Raw genomic sequence first — 22,745 nt, forward strand, 5'->3', positions numbered from 1 at the left:
GTATGGGATTTTTATTCTTTCTCCTTTTTGTTCACTTATAATTTTTTATCTCATACTTACAGATAATTTGGAAGCTTATCGAACCTTTGCGTACAAATTGTAAAAAAGGGGGGGGGAGGGGAAAAAAAAAAAAAACACCAAAGAATGGTGCACAAAAAGGAAAGAGAACACATATTAGATATACAAATGATATGATATAAACAACATATATCAAATAAACGAAAACAGAGATATGAGGTATGTAGTAGATGAGACAAACAAAAAAAAAAGAAAAAAAAAAAGAAAAAAAAAAAGAAAAAAAGAAACAAGTTGCTTGAAAAAAGGTACACGCACAAAACAGAGCAAATACAAAGCAAAACTTTAAATCCTATTTTTTGACAAGATATGCTGCTAATGAGCTAAATTGGTTGAGCCAATTTGGTACTTCATTTTTATTTTCTTCCTTTCGATTTTCTTCACTTATATCATTTACCTGATTCAATTGTGTGTTAAAATTATTCTGAGATGTGTTAATTTTTGGAGCATTTTGATTATTTCGTAATACTACTTGAGTTGTAATTGCTGTTCCTGTATCTTTCTTGTGTTCTAATGGAAAATTACTAGAACTATTGCCACCATTGATCAAATTATTTGTGATGAAAGGTTTATTATTTGTCGCACCCTGTATATTATTTAAGTTTAAAGTATTATTGTGCATGGGTAAATTATTATTCATTGCGATGTTCTTGCTAATCCCTTGTTTTGTTAAATTATTGTGCGCATTATTGTTAGAGATCCAATTGGGATCAATACCATTTGTTGCATTGGTAAAATTACTTTTATGTTGATTCTTCATATTTGGTATGTTGCTAGTCATACCGGTTTGGTTAACATTTATTATGTTGGATTGATTAAAAGTGTGGACGGTAGTAGTATCTGGATTTTGTGTCCTTAACGGTGCTCCCACATTTTTTCTTTCGGAAATTTGAGGGTTATAGCACACAATTCCAATAAAGATATTATTTAAAGAGTTCAAACTGTTTGATCCAATTAAATTCTTCATATCGCTAATAGTGTTATAAAATTCGTTAAATATAGGGCTACCTGGAAAAATAAGATACATGTGCCAATCTTCACTCATTGAGGATAACCCAACTCTATCTTTACTATTAAAATAGTTTTTATATGAATCTAAAATACTTTTATCCTCCTTATTCTCTATTTGGAAATAGTAAGTGGTTGCTATTTTGGGTATGTTTTTCATTTTTTTCCTATGACTTATAATTATGTTGGTAATATTATTATTTAAAAATTTATTCGTTTCCCCATTTAATTCATAACCGATAATATTTAAATTTTCTTTATTTCTCATTTCTAGGATACCTTTCCACGGGGAGTATTTCAAATTAGTTGGTTTGTTCAAGTCCATGTTAAGGATATTATTTCCACTTTTTGCTAATCCTCCATTATACATAACATTTAACAGATTATCATTCCCTTGAGTCACCATTTTTTTCTTGTTCGATAATTCATTATTAATCATGTGTTGTTTTAAGCCGATCAACATATTACTTTGTTCAGACATATGTAACTGGGCAGTGGGATTACCAATAATTCTATTTGTATTGCTAATTCCATTGGATTCATTATTTGACCCGATGTTATTCTTCACATTACTATTTGCTATGTTCAAATTTATAGATGGTCTATTAAAAACATGCTGGGCGCATTTCCTCAAATGATCACATAAATATAATTTTATTCTTGGGGGGTTGTTCATAGCATCTTTAATTAAAAATTGTAAAATTTCTTCTACTTGGTTATTTTTAACATCATTGTTTGGTTTACTTAAAATCTTATTTTCATCGTACGTTTTTATTAATTTATTAATATCTACATCTTTTCTATTTAAATTTGTTTGTCTATGTAAATTTGTTTGGCTGTTTAAATTGTTCTGATTGCTTATTTTCATATTTTCAATGATACTGTTACCACCTGTGCGTAATCGTTTATTTACCTGCTACGTTGGTCAAATCGATGTTACAATAAAAAAAAAAAAAAAAAAAAAAAATTATGAGTGGCAAATGCAGAGACTATGAAAAAGGAACACAAAATAAATGTGAAATACCTCCACATATGTTTAATAATTATAATGTGAAAAATGCAAAAAAAAAAAAAAAAAAAAGAACGTGTTATTAAAGGATACGTAGACCATTAATTTGGGATGTTCACAATATGTATTCAGTTTTCATAGAAAAAAAAAAACTCAAAAAAAAAAAAAAAAATGGTCAAACAAATGTAAAGTAATTTTAAAAATATATACATAATAAAAAACTACTAAAAAAAATAAGAAATTAACGTACTTCATGTTCTCGAAATTTAATTGTCTCCGAGTCGTATGGATTAATATTGTCCTCATTTAGAGTACCGTCCTATGGTATGAAAAAATATATATATGTATATATATATATGAGCATATATAAGACACTAGAAGGAACAAATGATATGTAAATTGAATTCGAAGAACACTTCTTAAAGTATCATATAAAATTACATTCCTCGCCATGCGCTTATTATTGTTGGAGTATCGATGGTTGTAGAAATGATTGTTCCTATTTATTTTCCGATGGAATTTATTGTTGCTCATGGCAACATTTGCATAGTTTACATTACTTTTTATGCTTCCATTGTTGTTACCGCTATTATTATTGCTGTTCATGTACTGGTAGTTGTTCACATTGCTATTTCCATCATCATCATTATCATCCACTATTTTGTTGTTATTTCTTTTAAAGTCAATTCTTAAAGCTCTTCCATCTATATAAATACGTAAGTACAAAAAAAGGAAAAGTAGAATAATGTATAAACCATTCATACAATATGGAATATACTTTTCTATGAATGACATATTGAAAACATAACAAAACATGAAACGTAAAGCATAGGAAATAAGGCGCAACATGATACAAGGGAATTATTTTTATAACTGGAATCATGTAAAAGGATATACAAAAGATATACGCTAGTAAGTCATTATAGAAATGGATTATAATGAGTACTACACTATGAATGGATGATGTATGAACAAATGGAACATACTGACAATGAAAAGATGTTCAACTGAGACAAAGAACCACTAAAAAAGCTTGAAGAAAACAACAAAGTAGGAAAATAAATGAACAAAAGAACAGGTGAACAACTGAACTAATGTACAAATGTACAAATGCAGAAATTAACGCACGTGCAAAAATATATTTTAATGAAAAATTACTTAAAATTTTCCCATTCATTTGCTTTAGACATCTTTTAGCCTCCTCCGGAGCGCTAAAAAGAACGTGAGCGTATATAGCATAAGGTCCAATATTTTTATTTACTTTAAGATTTATGCTTTCTATAGAACCAAATTTCTTAAATAAGTCCAACAGTTCGCTTTCTTTTGTCTCTTTTGATATGTTTTTTACGCATAAAGTTCTAGGCGCCTTATCATCATATCTATTCTCATAATCTTTTTTACTAGTATTCAAGCTACTAGTTTGATTTTGCATTTGCACATCGGTCATTTATTCGATATTTTACAAAAAAAAATGTAAAAAAAAAAAAAAAAGATACGTCATTAGAAAATTAGCCTTACAAGAATTAACCTTCTTTTTTTTGTCTCTTTATCAATCTTGTTTTTTTTTTGTTTTTTTTTTTTGTTTTTTTAATTTTATAAATTATTTCCCACTAAAGTGGTTATAAAATGTAAATCGGTATTTAAAAAAATAAAATTATGTACTTTTCATTTGTATTTCTTAAAAAATTGAAGAAGGCTATTTTTCTATAGAGACTTTGAACGTTGTACTGAAAAAATACTTTGTTGTGCTGTTCTTAGTTGTGCAAAAATGTTTCTGGTATATTTTATTATTGCTTCTAGCATTCATTAACGTATGTATATATATATATATATATATATACATATGCACTAGTGTGATACGAAAAAATGCGGGACAAGAAAAAGAGTTGTGTGTGTTTTGGACGTTCTCCTACAGATGGTTTTTAAATCTCCAAAGGTGTTCATCTCACTCCTATATGTATCTGCATACATATATATATGCATACATGCACATATATATTCTTGAATATATGTGTGTGTATTCAACGTATGAAACATATATGTAAACACTTTAATATGTGCGAAGCCTAAAGAGTATTTCGGTGTCTTTTTTATTTTAATTTTATTTTCCTTTTTATATTACATAAATCTATGCTACTTATATATAGTGACACTTTGCATTAAAAGGTATGCAACGATCAAGGTCGTGTTGTTCCCAACATACGTTTCAACTACACGCAATAACGAAGGGTTAGTGTTCTTTGCGTGTGTACATAGTGTGGGCAAACAGAGGTGTTTATAAAAATGTGGAGGTACATATATGCATATATATATATATACTGGCTTACTTATACTTAAGAATAGCGAATTATTGTATTTTCTTTTATTAATATTTATGTCGATTGCACTTCTCGATTTAAAAAAAAAAAAAAAAAAAAAAAGAATTTACATAATAGCAAAAGGTGGCCCTAATCAAATTCAACTTTAAATAACCATTTAATACCTTTTGCATTTCCCATGCAAATATTGTGTTTTAAATAAATGTGTTTATAACATGCATCAACCTTCTTATATTATGCAAATAATTGTGTACGCAAAAAAAAAAAAAGAAAAAAGAAAAAAGAAAAAAACATAAAATAAAATAAATTTTAAAATTTATTAGGGTTTCCTTCTCACATAAGCCTATTTATATACGCTCTGCTATTATTTCAGAGATTCATGACAGAACTTTCATATTTCATGCAAGTACAATTCGTTTATTTCTATCATCAACATTTCTTTCCTTTTTCTGTGTTATTATCATCTCATTAAAATGTATTTAATTCACAAAAAAATGCTAGGTTCAAAAGAAGATTATTTAAATACTGAAATCTTCTTCCATTTTAAGCATTTATACTTTTCTTAAAGATTTTTTTTTTTAGCAACTACTCATAACACAAATGCAATTCACTAGGGTTTATGTTTTTTCCATGTTTATTTTATTTTGAGATTGAGATATATATAAGTACAACTTAAAAAATGTATATATATAAGTAAAAAAATAAAAAAAAAAAGAAAAGTATATATATATATATATATTATGTACAATATTTTTTTATATATTTGTTTCGCAATGCTTTTTATTTATATACATACAATTTTTCTAACTCCAAAATGACTTTTTTTCTGAGGTTATTTTTATGCATTGAATAAATTAGTTAAAAAAAAAAAAAAAATTGAATAAAAGAAAAGAAAAAAAAAAGTAAAGCTGTTTTTTTGCTATATTATAAAATCATTGCTATGAAAAAAATCAGGCACGAAATGACGGAATGACGAAATGATGAAATGCCATGCACTTGTTTTATTACATGCAGCATGGAAGCGCGCTAAAAAAGAAAAAAATGAAATAATATAAATATTTCTTTTACCCATGATATGTATATATATATAATATATATATACATACATATACACATAATCATACATACTATAACCCATAAAAAAAAAAAAAATTGCAAAAATTGTGTACTTAAAAATATATGAATTTTTTCTTCTTTTTTGACTATTTTTGCTTATGTAAAGTTCATGCACATATGTATATATGCATTACAATTGAAAATATGCAAAAACGCCAAACATTCAACGATTTTTATAATGCAAAGAAAAGCACTATTTTTTACTTTTACATTTAAAAGAGCAATTTTTGTAAGAGCTTTCTTTTTGTTTTTCAGTGCATAAGAAAAAAAAATTATGCACAGAGACAGACTATAATTTTAAAGAGAACATTAAATATATAATATTTCTCCAATTTAATGCATACAGAATATAGATTTATTGGTGTAATTATGTGCATTTTTAACTTAACACACATAAATGAATTCATATATTTTTTTTTTGAAATTTATTTAGATGAATATAGCAAAATTATAGAACATCCATTGATCATTTGTAAAGTATTTTTCATGTACGTACATATTAATATATTTTTTATAAAGTTTTGTAAGGGAGGTCTACCATAATGCATGTATTTATTACCACCATGTATCACAATCTGTAATGGTGTTTAATTTTTGACATATCTCCAAAACATATAAAGAAGGATATGATCCTCACACATATATGTGGGAATGCATGTATGCGTGAATACATATTGAATTTACTGTTTAGACAGGAATGTGATGAAAGAAAAAAAATATATTACGTGCAATGTTCTTATTTATCTACATTTAGGCAGTGTCTTGATGATTTGTTATAAAATTCACTCTTATTAAACTGTGGATTTGATCAGGTATTCAATGTAAAGAAATAAAAAGTATACAATAATAGGGATGTGAAGAGTGAAACACTTGTTTCTGCCCACATTTGCAATGCATATATGTAGAACATATATGATAACAGAATTGCCACAATTTGCCACAGAATATGAATATATATATATATGTGTTTTCAATAAAACGCTCTTAAATGTGCAGAATATTTTTCTTTAAAAAGTCTAGTACATTTTTTTTTTTTTTTTTGGGAAAAGACTACAAAAACCACCAGAACAAATGAGTACCACTGCGTATAAACATATGTGTATATTGTTTGAAAATATATGAAATTTGAGATTTCCTTAAAATGATGAAAATTGTGAGGTTTTTTTAGGTTCATATTTTAAAAAACAAAACAACGTTGATTGAAACAAACGTTAAAAAAAAAAATAAGTTTGTTAATTTTTAAACAGTACAAGAATACATAAGCCCTGCACACAATTTCAAATATGGCTAAATAAATCAAATGAAAAAAGTCAATTATAAAAATACATTGGGTCCAAATTGGAACAAATGAATTCTTTGTTTTCTTAAAATGTCAGCGGGATACAAAAAAAGGAAAAAAAATAATAAATAAAAATTAATAAAAAAGAAAAAAAGAGGCAAAGGAATATATAAATTCTTGAAATTATCCAAATAATTATTGCTTTAAAATTATTTTCAAATGGATAAAAATAAACGAGCGTGTTGTGCCAAACATGGGACAAAAATAGAGGTACTGTAGAATATATAAAGTAGCTGTTCGGCGTAAAATAAAAAAAATTATTTTTAAGACGTTCCTTGCTTTTTGCTAATTACCAGTTGCATATTTACCTCGTTGGAGAAGTAACATCTTTTAACTTTCCAAAATTTTGTTGCATGTAAAATGTTGATATATGGAATGAATAAAAACTTCATGCGTTAAGTTAAAATAAGAAAACAAGAATGTTCAGAATAGTGTTCATTTAAAATATTTTCTTTTTTTTAAATCTTTATTATAAGAAATACAAGAATCTATTATCCTTTTAGAGGCTTCTTTATTAATTGTAAGAGATCTTTTATCTTCATTATTTTCTGGATTTTTTTCTTTTATTTCATTCATTAGAGATTGTATTTTTTTTAACTCATTTTTAATTGGATGATTGATAAGAAAATTACCTGATATTTTCAAATAGGAATGAAAAATAGAACAAATGGCGTAAGCAAGAAATGAATTGTAATCGGCGTACTGAACGGGGTTTAATACTTTTTCCAAATCCTTTAATGAGTAATGTGTCTTTAATAATCCAAAATTTGTTTGAAATTCTTTAATAGAAGAGTTTAAGTTTTTAAGAATTTCTACGTAATCATCTTTTTTTATTTCTAATACAAGGTCTTTCTGACCTCCTGTGGGTCTAGCACTTTCTTTTTTGTCCATTCCAATTAATTGTAATAAAAATATAAAATTTGGAAAATGATATTTTCGGGAATTTACAAACAGTGCACTATTCCAATGATCCGCATGTATATTTAATTATATATAACGTATGTAACGACGTATTTACTTAATTATGTACTTGCTTTTTTTTTTTTTTTTAAATGTTTGGATATATATGAAAGGAAAATATAATTCTACTAATTCTCTATGAATAAGCTTCATATTTTAAATTTCATTCATTTAAGATGGGTGTAAAAAGGGAAAAAGACATTGATAACTTTTAAAATAATTTATGCCAACATATTTTTTTTTTTTTTTTTTTTTTTTTGGGGGGGGGAGGGTTTACATTTAATATATTCAGTGTTAACATTGGGTATACGTTGGGTTACACTAAATTCGCTACATGAGAGAAACAAAAATGTTCTTAATTTGTTAGAATACTATTATGTGTCTGATGTAATATCTTATTTTATCATTCTGTTTTGCCATTCAGTCTTTTTTTTAAAAATATTTACAAACAATTAATAATTTTAAGCGTATAATATATTCCCTTTTTGGCAATTTATCCTATAAGAGGAACTATTTCCCATTAAATTGAATTTACAGTGTCGTTGTATAACTACGCTATTTCTGCGCTAAAAACAAAAAATCTTACAGTTCTCTATTGTTGTTTCCACAAAATATCCATACAATTTTGTGAATGTTTTATGCAAATAATGGCTTCATTTTTGTTTAACGAATTAAGATTTTGCAAGTATGATGTTGTTACAAAGATATGCATACAACTGCAAATATAAATGTATATGCGAAATATGACTAGAAAATAAAAAGTTTCCTGTTAAGCACTAACATAAAGAATTTCCGGTTATACTGGGAATGGCATAATTAATGTCATAATCGTGATAGCCTATTTATTTACTTTTTATCGAATTTGTTGTGTGGTTATTTTCTTCTTTTTAAAAAAAAATATAAATTTTCAAAATAGTGAAAGAAAGGGCATTTTTAATTTAACTCCAACAGCATATACAAAGTTAAACTATACATGCATAGTAGCAAAAGGGAAATGAATCTCACGGGTATAATTTTTTTCTACATAATAATTTAACTTCAGGTTTAGGAAAAATGCGAGGCAAATAAGTGAACAAATAGCTATTTCATTTAAAAATTTTGTTCGTTCTTTTTTTACTCCTAAAAAAAATTATTTCCTCAATTTTTTGAACTGTGCTTAGAAGTGTGAAAAACGGGGGAAACAAAAAAATAAAAAATGTTATTAAATAAATAATAAAATATAAAATGAAATAAAGAAGAAAAAATAAATTCATAATTTCAAATATCAAATGGTAAATAATTTGAAAGAAAAAAAGAAAAAAAAAAAGGTCCCTTGACGGAAATAATTTTTGAAACGTGAATTTAAAAATCCTATTATTAATTTATGTTATGACGAAACAGTTCGATAAAAGAAGTGTAAAGAGGGACTGTATTTTTTTTGTATCTTTTTTTTTTTTTTTTTTTTAATTATTTTGATTATTGCAAACAAGGAGCCTAAATCATAATAACATGCACAATATATAATCATAAAATCTCACATGACACAACGGAAAAAAAGGGTGTATTATATATAATATATATGAAGTAACTGGCATAACAATTGTGTAGTAGTGTAAAATGCCTCAAGCTTTATATGCCATTTTAATACCTTACGATTATCTCTCAAGGCAATCTAATAAATTATATAAAAAAAAAAAAAAAAAAAGAAACAGTTGTCTCTGTTTCTACGTGTACTTCGTAAAAAGGCATTGTTATGGATAAAAAAAAGAAAGTTTATTTCTTGTGAAATAGGTATTAATTTTTAAAATTCCCGAATGTTTTTTTTTTTTTTTTTTTTTTTTAAATTCTTTAAAGCGTACTTATATTGACTGCTCTATTTTTGAACTTTTTTAAAATTTACCAAAAAAAAAAAAAAAAAAAAAAAAAAAAAGGCAACATAAAATAAAATAAAGTTAATGTAAATGTTTGAGAAAAATATTCATCATTTTGAATACAAAATAGATATACAATTTTGCTATGTTTTCCCTTTTATTTTTCTTTTCATCACCACTTTTTCACAATTTTTTTAATCCCGCATATATGTATATATATATTACATATATATACATGCATACATAACATATTTATAAATTTAAAAAGAAGACTTTGGATTTACAATAGTGGAACATCCCTATTCTTCCCCGGCACAATTTGGATTAACACCTTTGAGATTGACTTAAATAAAAAATATGTGAAATTAGCACAACACATACATATCACATATGTATATATGACACCTAAGGATATTTCACCATGTATAGTTTCTCCTGATAGGTGTTGTTTAATGCGTATCACATGAGACTATATTTAAAAGGGGGGGGAAATGTATTAATATGTTGTATGTGTATATTATTTACATATTTTATATGAACATATATGTGACGCATACTTATAAAATATATTTATACGTTCCGCGCATATACTTATATGATAACCCTTTTTCCCCTCACCACCTTGAAATATATCATTCGTTAAGAATTAAAAGTCGCGTTATTTGTTCCTTTTAATTTTCTTAAAAAGTTAATGCATTCATATGAATAAAGTTTGAGAAGAAATAGAAGAAAAAAAAAAAAAAAAATAGAGTAATGTTGTGATTACAATTTTAAAAATTTTTTCCTTTTCACATATTGGAAAAAAAAAAAAAAAAAAAAAAAAAAATACAATATGATTCAAGATAAGTGCAATGAGAATAACGAAAAATACAGTAAAAAATGTAGAGAATACAATTATTATAGGAGTTACGTGAGTGGTATAAATAGTAAGTATATGGGTTTTTCGAACATGCATAGAAATAGTTCCAACAAGAATTTTAATGATTCCAGAAGAAATAACAATTACGACTATCGATATTGCAATAATAATGCTTACAACAATGTGCACGACAGTTACTATAGCTTACACGGTAGCTCTTACAATAGTTCATATAACTGTTCTTATAATGACGTATATTGTAACGCTTATAACAACCCTTATAATAACAACTTTAAAGCTCCCCCGAGGAGGAAAAGATTCAGGAGCTTTAACAGTACGAGTAATTCCAATCGGAAAGGTAACAAGTTTTTTAAAAAATTTAAAAATTACAATGATGATGAAAATATAATTGGAGTGTATAAAAATGGAAGGAAACGTAGCTACTCGTCCATGAGAGTAATTAATGACAAAGAACAAAGAAATGACAAAGTGTACATAGAATCGAGGTATAGCAATAATGAACATAAAAGGAATTATTTGAAAAATTTTAATATATATAAAAAGCGAAACTATTATTCTTATAAAAAAAATATATATAATAGTGATAGGAGAAATTATGATACTCATTATGGACAAGGGAATATTTTCTACAATAATGAATATTATTTAATTAATGATGGAACAACCTTAAAAAGGAAAAAAATACGTTACGGTAATAAAAATATTTCTAGAAGTAATTCAAAAAGTTATAATAGTTACATTGACAGGATGAATAATAGGAGAAATGACCTTAGCAGAAATGGTAGATATAAAGAAACAGATATGCATCACAAAACAACAGGTAGCGTGGGAAGTTCATACAATGGAGCTAGTGCATCCACAGCAGTAAGGATATGTAAATATAAAGACAAGGATGATAAATCCAACAAGTCATATAAGTTAAAAAATAGTGATACTACGAATGATGATGATTCCAGAAAATTTGATCCGAGGGACAAAATGGGAAGTAGGAGGAATAGCATCGTCAGGAAAAATGATAATGAAAAAGGTGCACTACTACTGAACTCTCGTAATTATATTAAAGGTACAAGAAAAAGAAGAAATGTTGCAAGTAGTTATAGTGGTACTAGAAGTAGACGTAGGAGCAGAAGAAGAAGCGGGCATAGAAGCAGACGAAGGAGACGCAGAAAAGATAGCATCCGTAAATATGGGGAGACAGACACAAGTGATTCATCGCAAAGAGGCAGCAATTGCCCTTCATATGTAAATAAAAAAAAAAAGTACGCTGATAAACACAGCGGATCCTACAAAAACATATCCCCAGGGGAATCAACAGATGACACATCTGTTAGAAAAAAATATAACCATAAAAGAAATAGAACAGAATTTTCGGAAAAAGAAGATAGTAATAGTATTAAAAAAAAAAAAAAAAAAAAAAAAGAGAATTATGACTCGGATGATGAAATTGTTCATTTTAGTTGGAAAAGGGGTATGATACTAAATAACTGTTATCTAGTTATACGAAAAATGGGTGAAGGTACCTTTGGTAGAGTTTTATTATGTGAACATACAGACACGAAAAAATATTACGCTGTAAAAGTTGTTAGAAATATAAGAAAATATACGAAATCTGCAAAAATAGAAGCAGATATATTAAAAAAAATTCAAAATGATGACTATAAAAATAATAATATTGTTAAGTACCATGGAAAATTTATGTATTATGATCATATGTGTTTAGTATTTGAACCCTTGGGTCCATCATTATACGAAATTATTACCAAGAATAATTATAATGGGTTTCATTTACAAGATATAAAATTATATTGTATTGAAATGTTAAAGGCATTAAATTATCTTCGAAAAATATCACTAACACACACCGATTTGAAACCAGAAAATATTTTATTAGATGATCCATATTTTGAAAAAACATTAGTAAGTGTTAGAAGAGCTACAGATGGAAAGAGAGTTCAAATATATAGAACTAAATCAACAGGTATAAAATTAATTGATTTTGGTTGTGCTACTTTTAAGGATGGTTATCATGGATCTATTATAAACACTAGACAATATCGTGCTCCAGAAGTTATTTTAAATATAGGTTGGGACGTATCAAGTGATATGTGGAGTTTTGGTTGTGTGTTGGCTGAACTTTATACAGGGGACCTCTTATTTCGAACGCATGAGCACTTAGAACATCTTGCCTTGATGGAAGCTATTATTCAACCAATTCCCAAAAAATTGATATATGATGCTACTAAAACTAACGGAGCTAAATATATAAGTAAAGATGAACTCAGATTGGCTTGGCCAGAAAATGCATCTAGTTTTGAATCCATTAAGTATGTCAAAAGGTCCTTACCTTTGCACAAACTTATAAGGAATGATTTGTTTTGTGATTTTTTATATAGCATACTGCAGATTGATCCTTCCCGCAGGCCAACTCCGTCGGAGTTGTTGAAGCACAAATTTCTTCAAGAAGATTATGGATATTACTAATTCTGGGTTGTTGCTTATGTGAAGTTGGAACAGCTTGAACATGTGCACCCATTGGTGACACGGAATCATTAGTGGTGGGAAAACGTTTTTGCAGAAGCCAACCTGTTTATAGACAATTCATTTTGTCTTCCCCACAATTTTATTTATTGTTACGTATATATATATATATATATATGTATATATGTATGTTTGTATGTATTTGTGTATGTACGCATGTATATATACATGTTTTCGTGTTTTATTTTTACCTTTTTTTTTTTTTTTTTTTTTCATTTGAATTTAGTTGAAACTGATTATTTTTATTCCCCTAATTTGTCATTATTTTTCAATTCATCTCTTAATCTTTTATTTGTGATTTTAGCTATTGTGGCGCATACCCGTTTTACGCTATTAATTTACGTTCTTTGAGGGGTCTATAGGAAAAACATTTTTTGAAATTATCACCCTTTATAATCCATGTGTATTCGTTTATCCCATTTTTTACACTTGTTCCACACACATGCATGTAGATCCATGTACAAATGGTTTCCATGATGGATAATATATCGTATGATTGAATGCGAATGCCTTAGTTGTATTTTTTTTTTTTTTTTATATTTCTACTTATTTATTTTGTTTTACATATTTCATTTTATTTATTTATTTTTTTGTTTTTATTTTTTTTATATTTGGAAGGATTATTTTTGTAAAAATAAAATATTTTATGTATACCTAGATATATGTATAAATAATATATGCATAATACTATGCTTTTATGTGTCTCTACCTTAAGTTGTGGTTCATTTTTGTTCATCGTGTTAGTCTACCTTGTTTCTCCCAATTTTTTGTTTTAATCAAATCTAACCCGTACTCATGAAGAAACAAGGAAGTGTTTTATAAAAACATTGTTATTCGTTAATATATTTATGGACTATCTTCAAGTTTACAAAGAGCCATTGGAATACTTAAAAAAAAATATAATAATAAAATAGAAAAATAATAAAGTGATAAATAATAAAGCGATAAATAATAAAGCGATAAAATAAAAAAGTAGAAAAATAATAAAGCGATAAAATAATGAAGTAGAAAAATAATAAAATGATAAAGTGATAAAATAAAAATTTTGACGTGCATGAGGCGGAAGTAGTGCAAGAAATGTTTAATGGGGTCTTCAAGTAGGAGTTACTAAAATGTAAGAAAATTCAAAGATACATTTGGTATTTGTAACTGGATGGGGTATTATTGACGTAAGACTCAATCAAAGGGGCGAAATACAAAAGTGGTTAATGTGCGCTGTAAAAATAAAATAAAAAATGATAGCTGTTGTGATAGCTGTTGTGATAGCTGTTGTGATAGCGGTAGTGACTGTGCAATTGCAGGAGCTTGATTGTTCTTAAAAATACCTCTTAAAGGATTCTTCACAAACATGGAACAAGAAAGAAAGGGAAATGATAGCTTTTTTTTTTTTTGTGTATGAGCGAACCGAACCAGTATCTGCAATGTATTCTCGTGTAGTAGGGGTTGGGAGGTTTTAGGAGCGTTTGTTCAGTATAATGTGGTTAAAAGTTTTCTGGCTTGAAACCCATTTCCTCCTAAAAATAAAAAAAAGAAAAAAAAAATTAAATTTTAAATTAACACAGTAGTATGCACTCGTAAGAAACGGACAAGTGGGGAAATAGAAAAACTTGTGGAACGAAAAAATAAAATAAAATAAAATAAATAAATAAATGCCCACCAGTCAACATGTAGAAATACTCCAACTTGTTAATGTCGAAATTGTAGATCACATCCTGATTATACAAATGGGAAACATAATTTTTAAACTCACGCAAGGTAAAATTACGAACTGTCTTTATTTGAGTTTTGTGTATGCCCAAGAGTTCAGGCCTGAAATTTCTTCGATTTTCTCTATCCCAACATGTGGAAACAATTTTCACACATCTCTTATATTTGTTGGTATCCCATTTTAGTAACAATTTCGGTATAGTAAAATAGTAGGTAGGAATGTACCCATTATATTTTGTGTTTTCAAAATTTATGGATAAGTATTCTGAGACACTTAAATTGAAATTAAACTGATCGACCACAATTAGAAGAGGAAATTCATTTTGCTTTTTTAAATGTTCAAATAATGCATAAATACAAAGATTAGAATATGAAGAATTGTTAATTCCAATATTTACTAATTCTAACAAATTGGATGGGACAGAAAATTTATCTAAAATGTTTGGGATTTTTACATTATCATAGTAAAATTTGTATAATTTTTGTACATAAAAATTTTTTTCTTTTTCACTTAACGAATTATAATTTTGTTCATCATTTTTTATTTCTACATCGATAGTTTTTTTAATAATATCATCATATATTCTTTTGTTATATAATAAATGGGTTCCATCTAAACAAGTATTTTGTAGAATTTCTTTACTTACTTTGAGTTTTTTTAAAAATGGTTCATTTGCTTTTACTATATCTTCAAGAAATTGTCTACTCAATTCTGGTTGAATATATAAGTTCGTATTACTACGAACAATGTTGTTAATATCAAATTTATACTTTTTTATATCAGGGACGAAGATAACAAACCATTGTTTTAATTTTGCCCATAAAACTATGCTATTGAGAATGCTGCTTTTCCCAGTTCCTCTCTTTCCATCTATTAAGATGCTTCTGCTCTTGTACAGACTTTCAGTATTATTGCTTCTTCCTTCCACATTGTAGAACCTGTTATTCATGTTATGATTTTCATTTTTTCTGATGTAGCATGTTGCACTATCACTATTGTAGAATACTGTAGATTCGTCCTTTTGTGCAAAATAGCTATCCAATGTGTATGAGTCCCTTGGTTTTCTTAAAGTTGAATTTTCTTCAAAATTTTTCAATTCTTCAATAATTTCGTATGTCAATTTTCTGAATAAAAGCCCTATTCCCTTCATATTATTGATGTATTTCATTTTGTTTTCATCTATTATGGTGTTGTTTTTTTCTAGTTCCCTCAGGAATAACCCTAGGTTCCCATCTTCATGTTCACTTGGAGATAAAATTGTTCTCGTTCTAACATTGACCTCACTATTACCACTGTGTTTATCAAAACTAGCATCCCCATTTCTATCGACACAAGTGCTTGCACCGTTGTGCATTAAAATGTCCTTTGGCAATTCCCCTGCTAACCCTTCGGGGAAAAAAGTGTCTAGATATTCCTTCTCGAAAAGGAAGTATTTATCGATGTTTGCAATAGAAAAATCTGATGAAGTAACATTTTTGAGTTTGTAATTCTTTACATTTATATACATATCCGAATTGAAGAAAAAATCAGCCACGTTTTTTTTTTTCTGTGTCCCTTGAATGTTTAGTAATTTGTTATATCTCTCTTCTTCATACGGGAATGCAACTAATTCCTTGTTGTATATCTTTAATAAATCATCTTCATTTCTTCTATAGCTTTCTCTATACGTTTTGTGTACCTTTGTATTGTTGATAATTGATGGGATATTGTATGTGTTGAATGCACGAACAGAGCACCGGGAAATTTTCATTTTTCTATTAGCTCAGTGAGGAGGTGGAAAAAAGTAGAGTAAAATAAATGAAAACAAAAACAAAACAAACAAAACAAACAAAACAAAAACAAGCAAAACAAAACATACAAAACAAAAACAAGCAAAACAAAACATACAAAACAAAAACAAAACATACAAAACAAACAAAACAAAATAAAAAAAAGCACAAAAACAAATGATAGTCAACTTTGGTAGCTTATTCTTCCCCTATAAGATTTAAATCCCACAAAAAGTAGAAAAATATATTCATATGTTCATATTTCAGTGCACTTTTCCCTGTGCTTATATATAATGACACACTTAAACGTGCACACATGCATTGGGGGAACGCCTTTGAATAATCACATAAATATACGCTTGAACATGGAAAACCTAAGGTTAGGAGAAAACACAATATTACATATATAATCAATGTCCCAGAAAAATTGATGACACATAAATTTGCAGTGTACGGGAATTTTTACACCTGACTCAATCTCATGTCTGTGTTCAAATAGAAAAAGGAGATAAAATAAAATGAGTGGTTGAATAAATGATATTAAAAATGGATGATTCGTTGTTGTTATGAGAAGAGGAAGAAAAAATAGAATAAAAATAAAACAAAATAAATATAGTTCTATATAAATAAACATTCATATATTTTTATTCTTTTACCTGCTGTTCAGAGATTGACCAAGAATCCCTTTCATTTTTTTATGCAATACCGGAAGGTACAAGGTAGAAATTTTTTAAGAAAAAAAAAAAAAAAATAGAAAAAAATAGAAAAAAAAAATGAAAAATACTATACACTTCTCACTTCTCCAGATGCAAATCTGTTAGAAACATTATTAACAATTCAACTACTTAATTATTTATCGAAACTGTAATATGAAAAGACAAACATGTGCAGAAAAACCCTACTATTTTTAAGGTATCTCTAATTTTAGCAATGATTATTCATCGAACTGTTATTACGTGATTTACCCCCAAATAGATATGAAAAGTGACACTTTCAAATTTTGCACATTTTTGTTCATGAATATGTATGCGTATCTAAACTTGAATACCCTTTAATTTTCCGCTACATTTTTTTCTTTTTTTTATATGTCACGTTTTATACAGATGATTATAAATTATGAAGTGTTACCTGTGCAGAGGGGTTAAACGTTCCTAATTCATTTTGATAATTTCATTATTCATTTATATTTGTTTTGGTTTTTATGTAAATATTAAGGAAAAAAAACACAAATTAACTTTTGTATGCAGTTTTCGCAAGAGAAGCCATTTGTGTAAGCAAATAACCGTGAACGGAAAAAAAATAAATAATAATTATTATTATTATAAAAAATTAAAAAATAAGTACAAAAAAATAACAATAATCATAGGTTATAGACATGCGCATTATACTCATATAAGAAATGATATATGTGCTGAGTTCGTGATAAAATAATCGAGTGATCACAGAACGAATTTAAAAAAACTCCTACAACATTTTTAACCAAGAAAACAGCATAAAAAAAGTGATAAATGTTTTAAATATGTTCACATAAAGTTATTAAAAGGAAAAAAATTTATTCCTAATAGGGTAATTTCACGCGTTGGAAAATTGGAAGAGTAGGAAAATTTGAAAAGTTGACAAATTTGATATGTTGACAAATTTGAAATGTTGACAAATTTGAAATGTTGACAAATTTGAAAAGTTGGAAAAATGTTCATCCATTTCTTCTTACATGTTGAAATGTAGATATAAGTTTTAATCACACCTACCATATTTTTTTATATATTTCTAAGCTTTCTACTATGTGCTAATCATGACATTCCCGTTATGCATTATACAGTGTTCTATATAACTCTTTCTTTAAGCGTAACAGAATTTTAAAAATCTCTTCATTCATCATTTTCCCAGATGGATTATCTGAATCTGAACTACTTTCCTCTTCGTCATCTAATTCAGCTTCTTTAGCCAATTTACTTAAATGGGATTCATTCTTATTATCTTTTATTTTATTTTGCAATTCTACCATTTTATTACAGCATAAAATTGCATTGTGTATTTTTGCATTATCACTATCGCTAAGATGTTTGATCATTTCAAGTTCGTTCAGTTTTTCTAAACTGAGACCTATTTTTTGGAGTGAATTTTTCCAACGTATGATTTCCTCATCTGTTATGAAGCAGATGCAGGTGCCTTCAAAAGATAAGTACATGGTGATAGGTGGGGGATGGGGACGGGGAAAAGGAAAAAAAAAATGCAGAAAATGAGACACTTTATATATATTTAAATAAACGTATGTGTGATGAGAACAAAAATATAAAAAATTGATATATATATACAGAACTAATCATACAACAATTGTGATAAAATGTATATTAACATATGCATCTTGGATTAAGTACATTTTTTACCTGTTTTGAAATTTCGAGCTGTACGACCAGACCTATGAACAAAGGTAATATCCGAAACAGGACAACTGAGTTGAATTATTACGTCACATTTATCCAAGTCTATTCCTCTGCTTAATACATCAGTACAAAATATAATAGCATCATTCGTAGATTGAGAAAATTTGGAAATATTTTGCATACGTTCCTTTAATGTTTGTTTAGAATGTATAGAGTAAACGCTTATTTTTTTTTTCAATGATAGAGAACATTTATATTTTTTTGGTATGGATGATTCTAATCCTTGATGAAAGAATAAAAATTGAAATATGATTTTTAGCTCTTTAGTTTCTTTGATAGTGTTAACAAAAATTACAATTTTTTTAACATGGCTCTGTTCAGCATTGTTATTGCAGTTGCTAATATCATCATCATCATTGTCATCTTTAGATCCGTCTATAGGGGTATTTAAGATAAGTAATTTCAAAAGATAAAAGAGCATGTGCAATATTTTTTTCTTTTCACATTTCACAATACTCAGAGAAAGACCATCTGGTAAGATACTACTCCCTGTGTTATTGGTACCCATATCATCATCATCATCTGCCAGATTGATGATACATGATTTTTCCTTCCTTATAGTTACATAACTTAATAGTTTCGCTAAATTTTCATTTTGTAAATGAATGGTTAGTCCTAGGGTGGCCGAAAGAAGAAATGTCTGAATAAATTTCTTCTTATCATCGACATGTTTGTATATATGTTTTGCAATAAAGTTTATATCTCTCATGAAGGAAGTTTCAATCATTTTGTCAATTTCATCACATGCAAAATATCTTACATTTTTCATTTTATACAAATAATTAATTTTATTATCTAGAAGTAAAAAATATTTTAGCCTCCCAGGTGTACATATTAAAATTTCTGGTTTGTTCGATATAATTCTTTTCTGTTTATTAATATTTAATCCTCCAATAATCGTCGCAATGTAAATATTGATATATTTATTTATATAACTGAAGTGACTTAAAATTTGTATTGCTAATTCTCTAGTTGGCACTAATATGATACATCTAAGTTTTGGAATGCATTTTTTTTTTTTTTCATATTCCTTTATTTTTTTATCCACAATGTTGTTTAATATGGGTATACAGAATGTTAACGTTTTTCCTGTTCCCGTTTTTGATACTACGATTATATCTTTCTTATAATTTATGGAATTTTCTAATGTCTGCTCTTGAATTTCTGTTGGTTTCCAAAATTTAGCATCAAGCAATGATTTCATTATACTATACAGAATGTTAACTTTCCCTTTCATGTTCCATTTTATGTAGTGCACCTTGTGTTTTATATTGTCTGTATTTTTGAAGATTTCTTCGTTTTCTATAATTTTATTTATGTCTAATTTTTCTTTTTTCTTTCTCTCCACCGTGTCTCTAAACTTTTCTTGGGCACATGGAGCGGAACTTATTTCAATACATTCACTAGCGTCATTAGGAGATTTTTTTTTTTTTTTTCTTCCTCTTTTTTTTTTCCTCCTTTTGAATACTTTAGGAGTATCTTCCTTATCATCTTGGATTTCATTTTGGTTGTCCCTTTTTCTTTGGATTGGTTTACTACCAATCGTGTTTTCCTCATTTAACTTATTTTTTCCTTTGTCTTTTTTATCAATTATCTTATTCGTAACTTTTATAGAATTCCCCTTCTGCAAAAATTTTTGATTATCATCTTGACATGCTTTCCTTTTCTTTCCCTTATGTAATATTAACTTCTTCCCTTTTTTCGTTTCACTATGTGTTTTTTTTTTTTTTTTTTTTTTTTTGTTGTTGCTAATGCGGCTACTTTCACATTCCTGTGTTGTGCTTTTCAAATCGTCTTTAGTTAACACTTTTATACTTCTTGCATTTGCAATTTCAATTGATACCAATCCTTTTTTTCGAAATCTGAAAAAAGTTGATGAAATGAGAAGGTGTGCGTAAAATCAGAAAAAATAAAATTTGTAAGCAAAAAGAAGAATTCCCCTAAATATTCTCTATGGGAAAAATGTATATATATTGGAGGTCACGAAATGGTAAGTGGCAGAATGTACCAATGTGTCCGTACTGCTTATTTTTGTTGCATATAATTATGATAATTGATTAAAAAAAAAAAAAAAAAAACTAAAAAAAAATTGTCATAAAATTTCGCACTTGTTAAGAACTCAGCTATATGCAAAATATAAATGTGAAGAGAAAATTAATCCTCATTGTTCTAATTTCGACATGGTTCCCACAATGTCAGAACAAAATGAAGAAGGTTCATTTCCCCAAAAGAATTTATAAAAAAAAGGAAAAAGCGACATTTGAAAAAAATATAAACATCAATCCAAACTCATTATATATGTATGATCAAAATAATTATTTGCAAAATATCAATGCTGTGGGTCTTACTCCTGAAGGAGGGGGGTCTTAATAGCAACAGGTTTGAAAATCATTCTTCACTGTTTTACTTTGCTTTTCCTCACTATTTCTGCTTCACGGTTTTTTCTTGTGTATATGTAAGAATATGTATATATATGCATATATCTGTTACATATGTATATTTTTAGTAATTTGTTTATATTTACATATGTATATAATGTATGAACATATATCCCCCTTTTGTCCTTTTTTTTTTTTTTTTTTTTTTTTTAATCACAGGTTGGATTCCATTTGATGGATAATAAAAATGATTAGCAAATAATGTAGGACACTCGAAATATCAACGATAATAATGTGAAAAAAAAATACAACAACGAAAAAGAATAACTGTGAATAATTTTTATTACTATGCAGGGGGAGAAGCACGTATTTACGTGCTCAAAACGTGGAACAAATTTGGGGGGGAATGTGGAAATATGTAATACCCAATGTTATAGATATTATAAAAGAGAAGAAAAATTAAATGATAAACATAAAAGTACGAAGGTGGGGGAAAAAAATTGAATAAAAATAGGAAAAATAGGAAAAATAAAAAAAATAGGAGAATGCAAAATTCCATATGGGAGAAAAGTAAAAGTAGTTATTACGAAATATAATGTTATGAATATATTCGAATACAAATTCTTAGTTGCATTGTTTATATATAGGTTTTACGTGGATACCACAATATATACATGCTACCATTCGTAAATCATAAAAGATGATTTTTATAAATATCGAAGGGGTACACAATGAATAGCCTAAAATACGAGAATTAAGCGCTGAGGTATTATTTACCACTAAACCTTTTTTCTGTTTTTTTTATTTTTTTTTTTCTGTTTATTATTTTTTATTTTATTTTACATTATTTATTATTTTATTATTTTTTTTTTTTTTTTTTTTTTTTTTTTTTTTTTTTTTTTTTTTTTTTTTTTTTTTTTTTTTTATTTTTTTTTTTTTTTTTTTTTTTTTTTTTTTTTTTTTTTTTTTTTGCACTTGTGCTGCTGTCATTCGTTTTAGCTCCATTTTGAGAAAAAAAATAAAATGAAGCACAAAATAAGTCAACACAAAATGGGACATTCGATAATTAGCCTATGTTTATTATTGCTTTAAAAAAAAAAAAAAGAAAAGAAAAAAAATTAATAGAAAAGAAAAACTTAATTCGAGTTTTTTTTTTTTTTTTTTTTTTTTTTTTTTTCCATGTGTTACAAGCACACAAATATATATATATATATACTTATTTATTGTTCTAGAAAATTATGTGTTCATATTTTATGTATATATGAGCGCGCATTCCTGGAGAGTGACTTACCTGCTGCTGCGGAAAAAAAAAAAAAAAAAATGCATAAATCCATGAGGACATACAAAAACGGG

The 22,745-nt window shown here is 27.2% G+C and overlaps 5 protein-coding genes across 5 annotated transcripts; 1 reads left to right on the top strand and 4 right to left on the bottom strand.

The window, feature by feature from the left end:
- Positions 1-367: 367 nt before the first annotated feature.
- On the bottom strand, positions 368-3,539 carry PGO_126280 (hypothetical protein, conserved; the record flags this gene model as incomplete). Its single annotated transcript, XM_028689418.1, has 4 exons — positions 368-1,999; positions 2,343-2,411; positions 2,534-2,796; positions 3,251-3,539. 4 exons carry the CDS (start codon positions 3,537-3,539, stop codon positions 368-370), a joined length of 2,253 nt encoding a protein of 750 aa, XP_028545219.1.
- A 3,761-nt stretch (positions 3,540-7,300) lies between these two features.
- PGO_126290 (hypothetical protein, conserved) lies at positions 7,301-7,756 on the bottom strand (the record flags this gene model as incomplete). The annotated part of the gene is made up of 1 exon (XM_028689419.1): positions 7,301-7,756. One exon carries the CDS (start codon positions 7,754-7,756, stop codon positions 7,301-7,303), a length of 456 nt encoding a protein of 151 aa, XP_028545220.1.
- Positions 7,757-10,507: 2,751 nt separating this feature from the next.
- Positions 10,508-13,036, top strand: PGO_126300 (serine/threonine kinase-1; the record flags this gene model as incomplete). Its single annotated transcript, XM_028689420.1, has 1 exon — positions 10,508-13,036. One exon carries the CDS (start codon positions 10,508-10,510, stop codon positions 13,034-13,036), a length of 2,529 nt encoding a protein of 842 aa, XP_028545221.1.
- Positions 13,037-14,560: 1,524 nt separating this feature from the next.
- PGO_126310 (hypothetical protein, conserved) lies at positions 14,561-16,551 on the bottom strand (the record flags this gene model as incomplete). Its single annotated transcript, XM_028689421.1, has 2 exons — positions 14,561-14,607; positions 14,751-16,551. 2 exons carry the CDS (start codon positions 16,549-16,551, stop codon positions 14,561-14,563), a joined length of 1,848 nt encoding a protein of 615 aa, XP_028545222.1.
- Positions 16,552-18,374: 1,823 nt separating this feature from the next.
- PGO_126320 (RNA helicase) lies at positions 18,375-21,406 on the bottom strand (the record flags this gene model as incomplete). The annotated part of the gene is made up of 3 exons (XM_028689422.1): positions 18,375-18,739; positions 18,958-20,876; positions 21,363-21,406. 3 exons carry the CDS (start codon positions 21,404-21,406, stop codon positions 18,375-18,377), a joined length of 2,328 nt encoding a protein of 775 aa, XP_028545223.1.
- Positions 21,407-22,745: the final 1,339 nt, after the last annotated feature.

Source organism: Plasmodium gonderi, assembly GCF_002157705.1.
Source record: "Plasmodium gonderi DNA, contig: Chr12, whole genome shotgun sequence".
In the NCBI taxonomy this organism is placed as follows: domain Eukaryota; phylum Apicomplexa; class Aconoidasida; order Haemosporida; family Plasmodiidae; genus Plasmodium; species Plasmodium gonderi.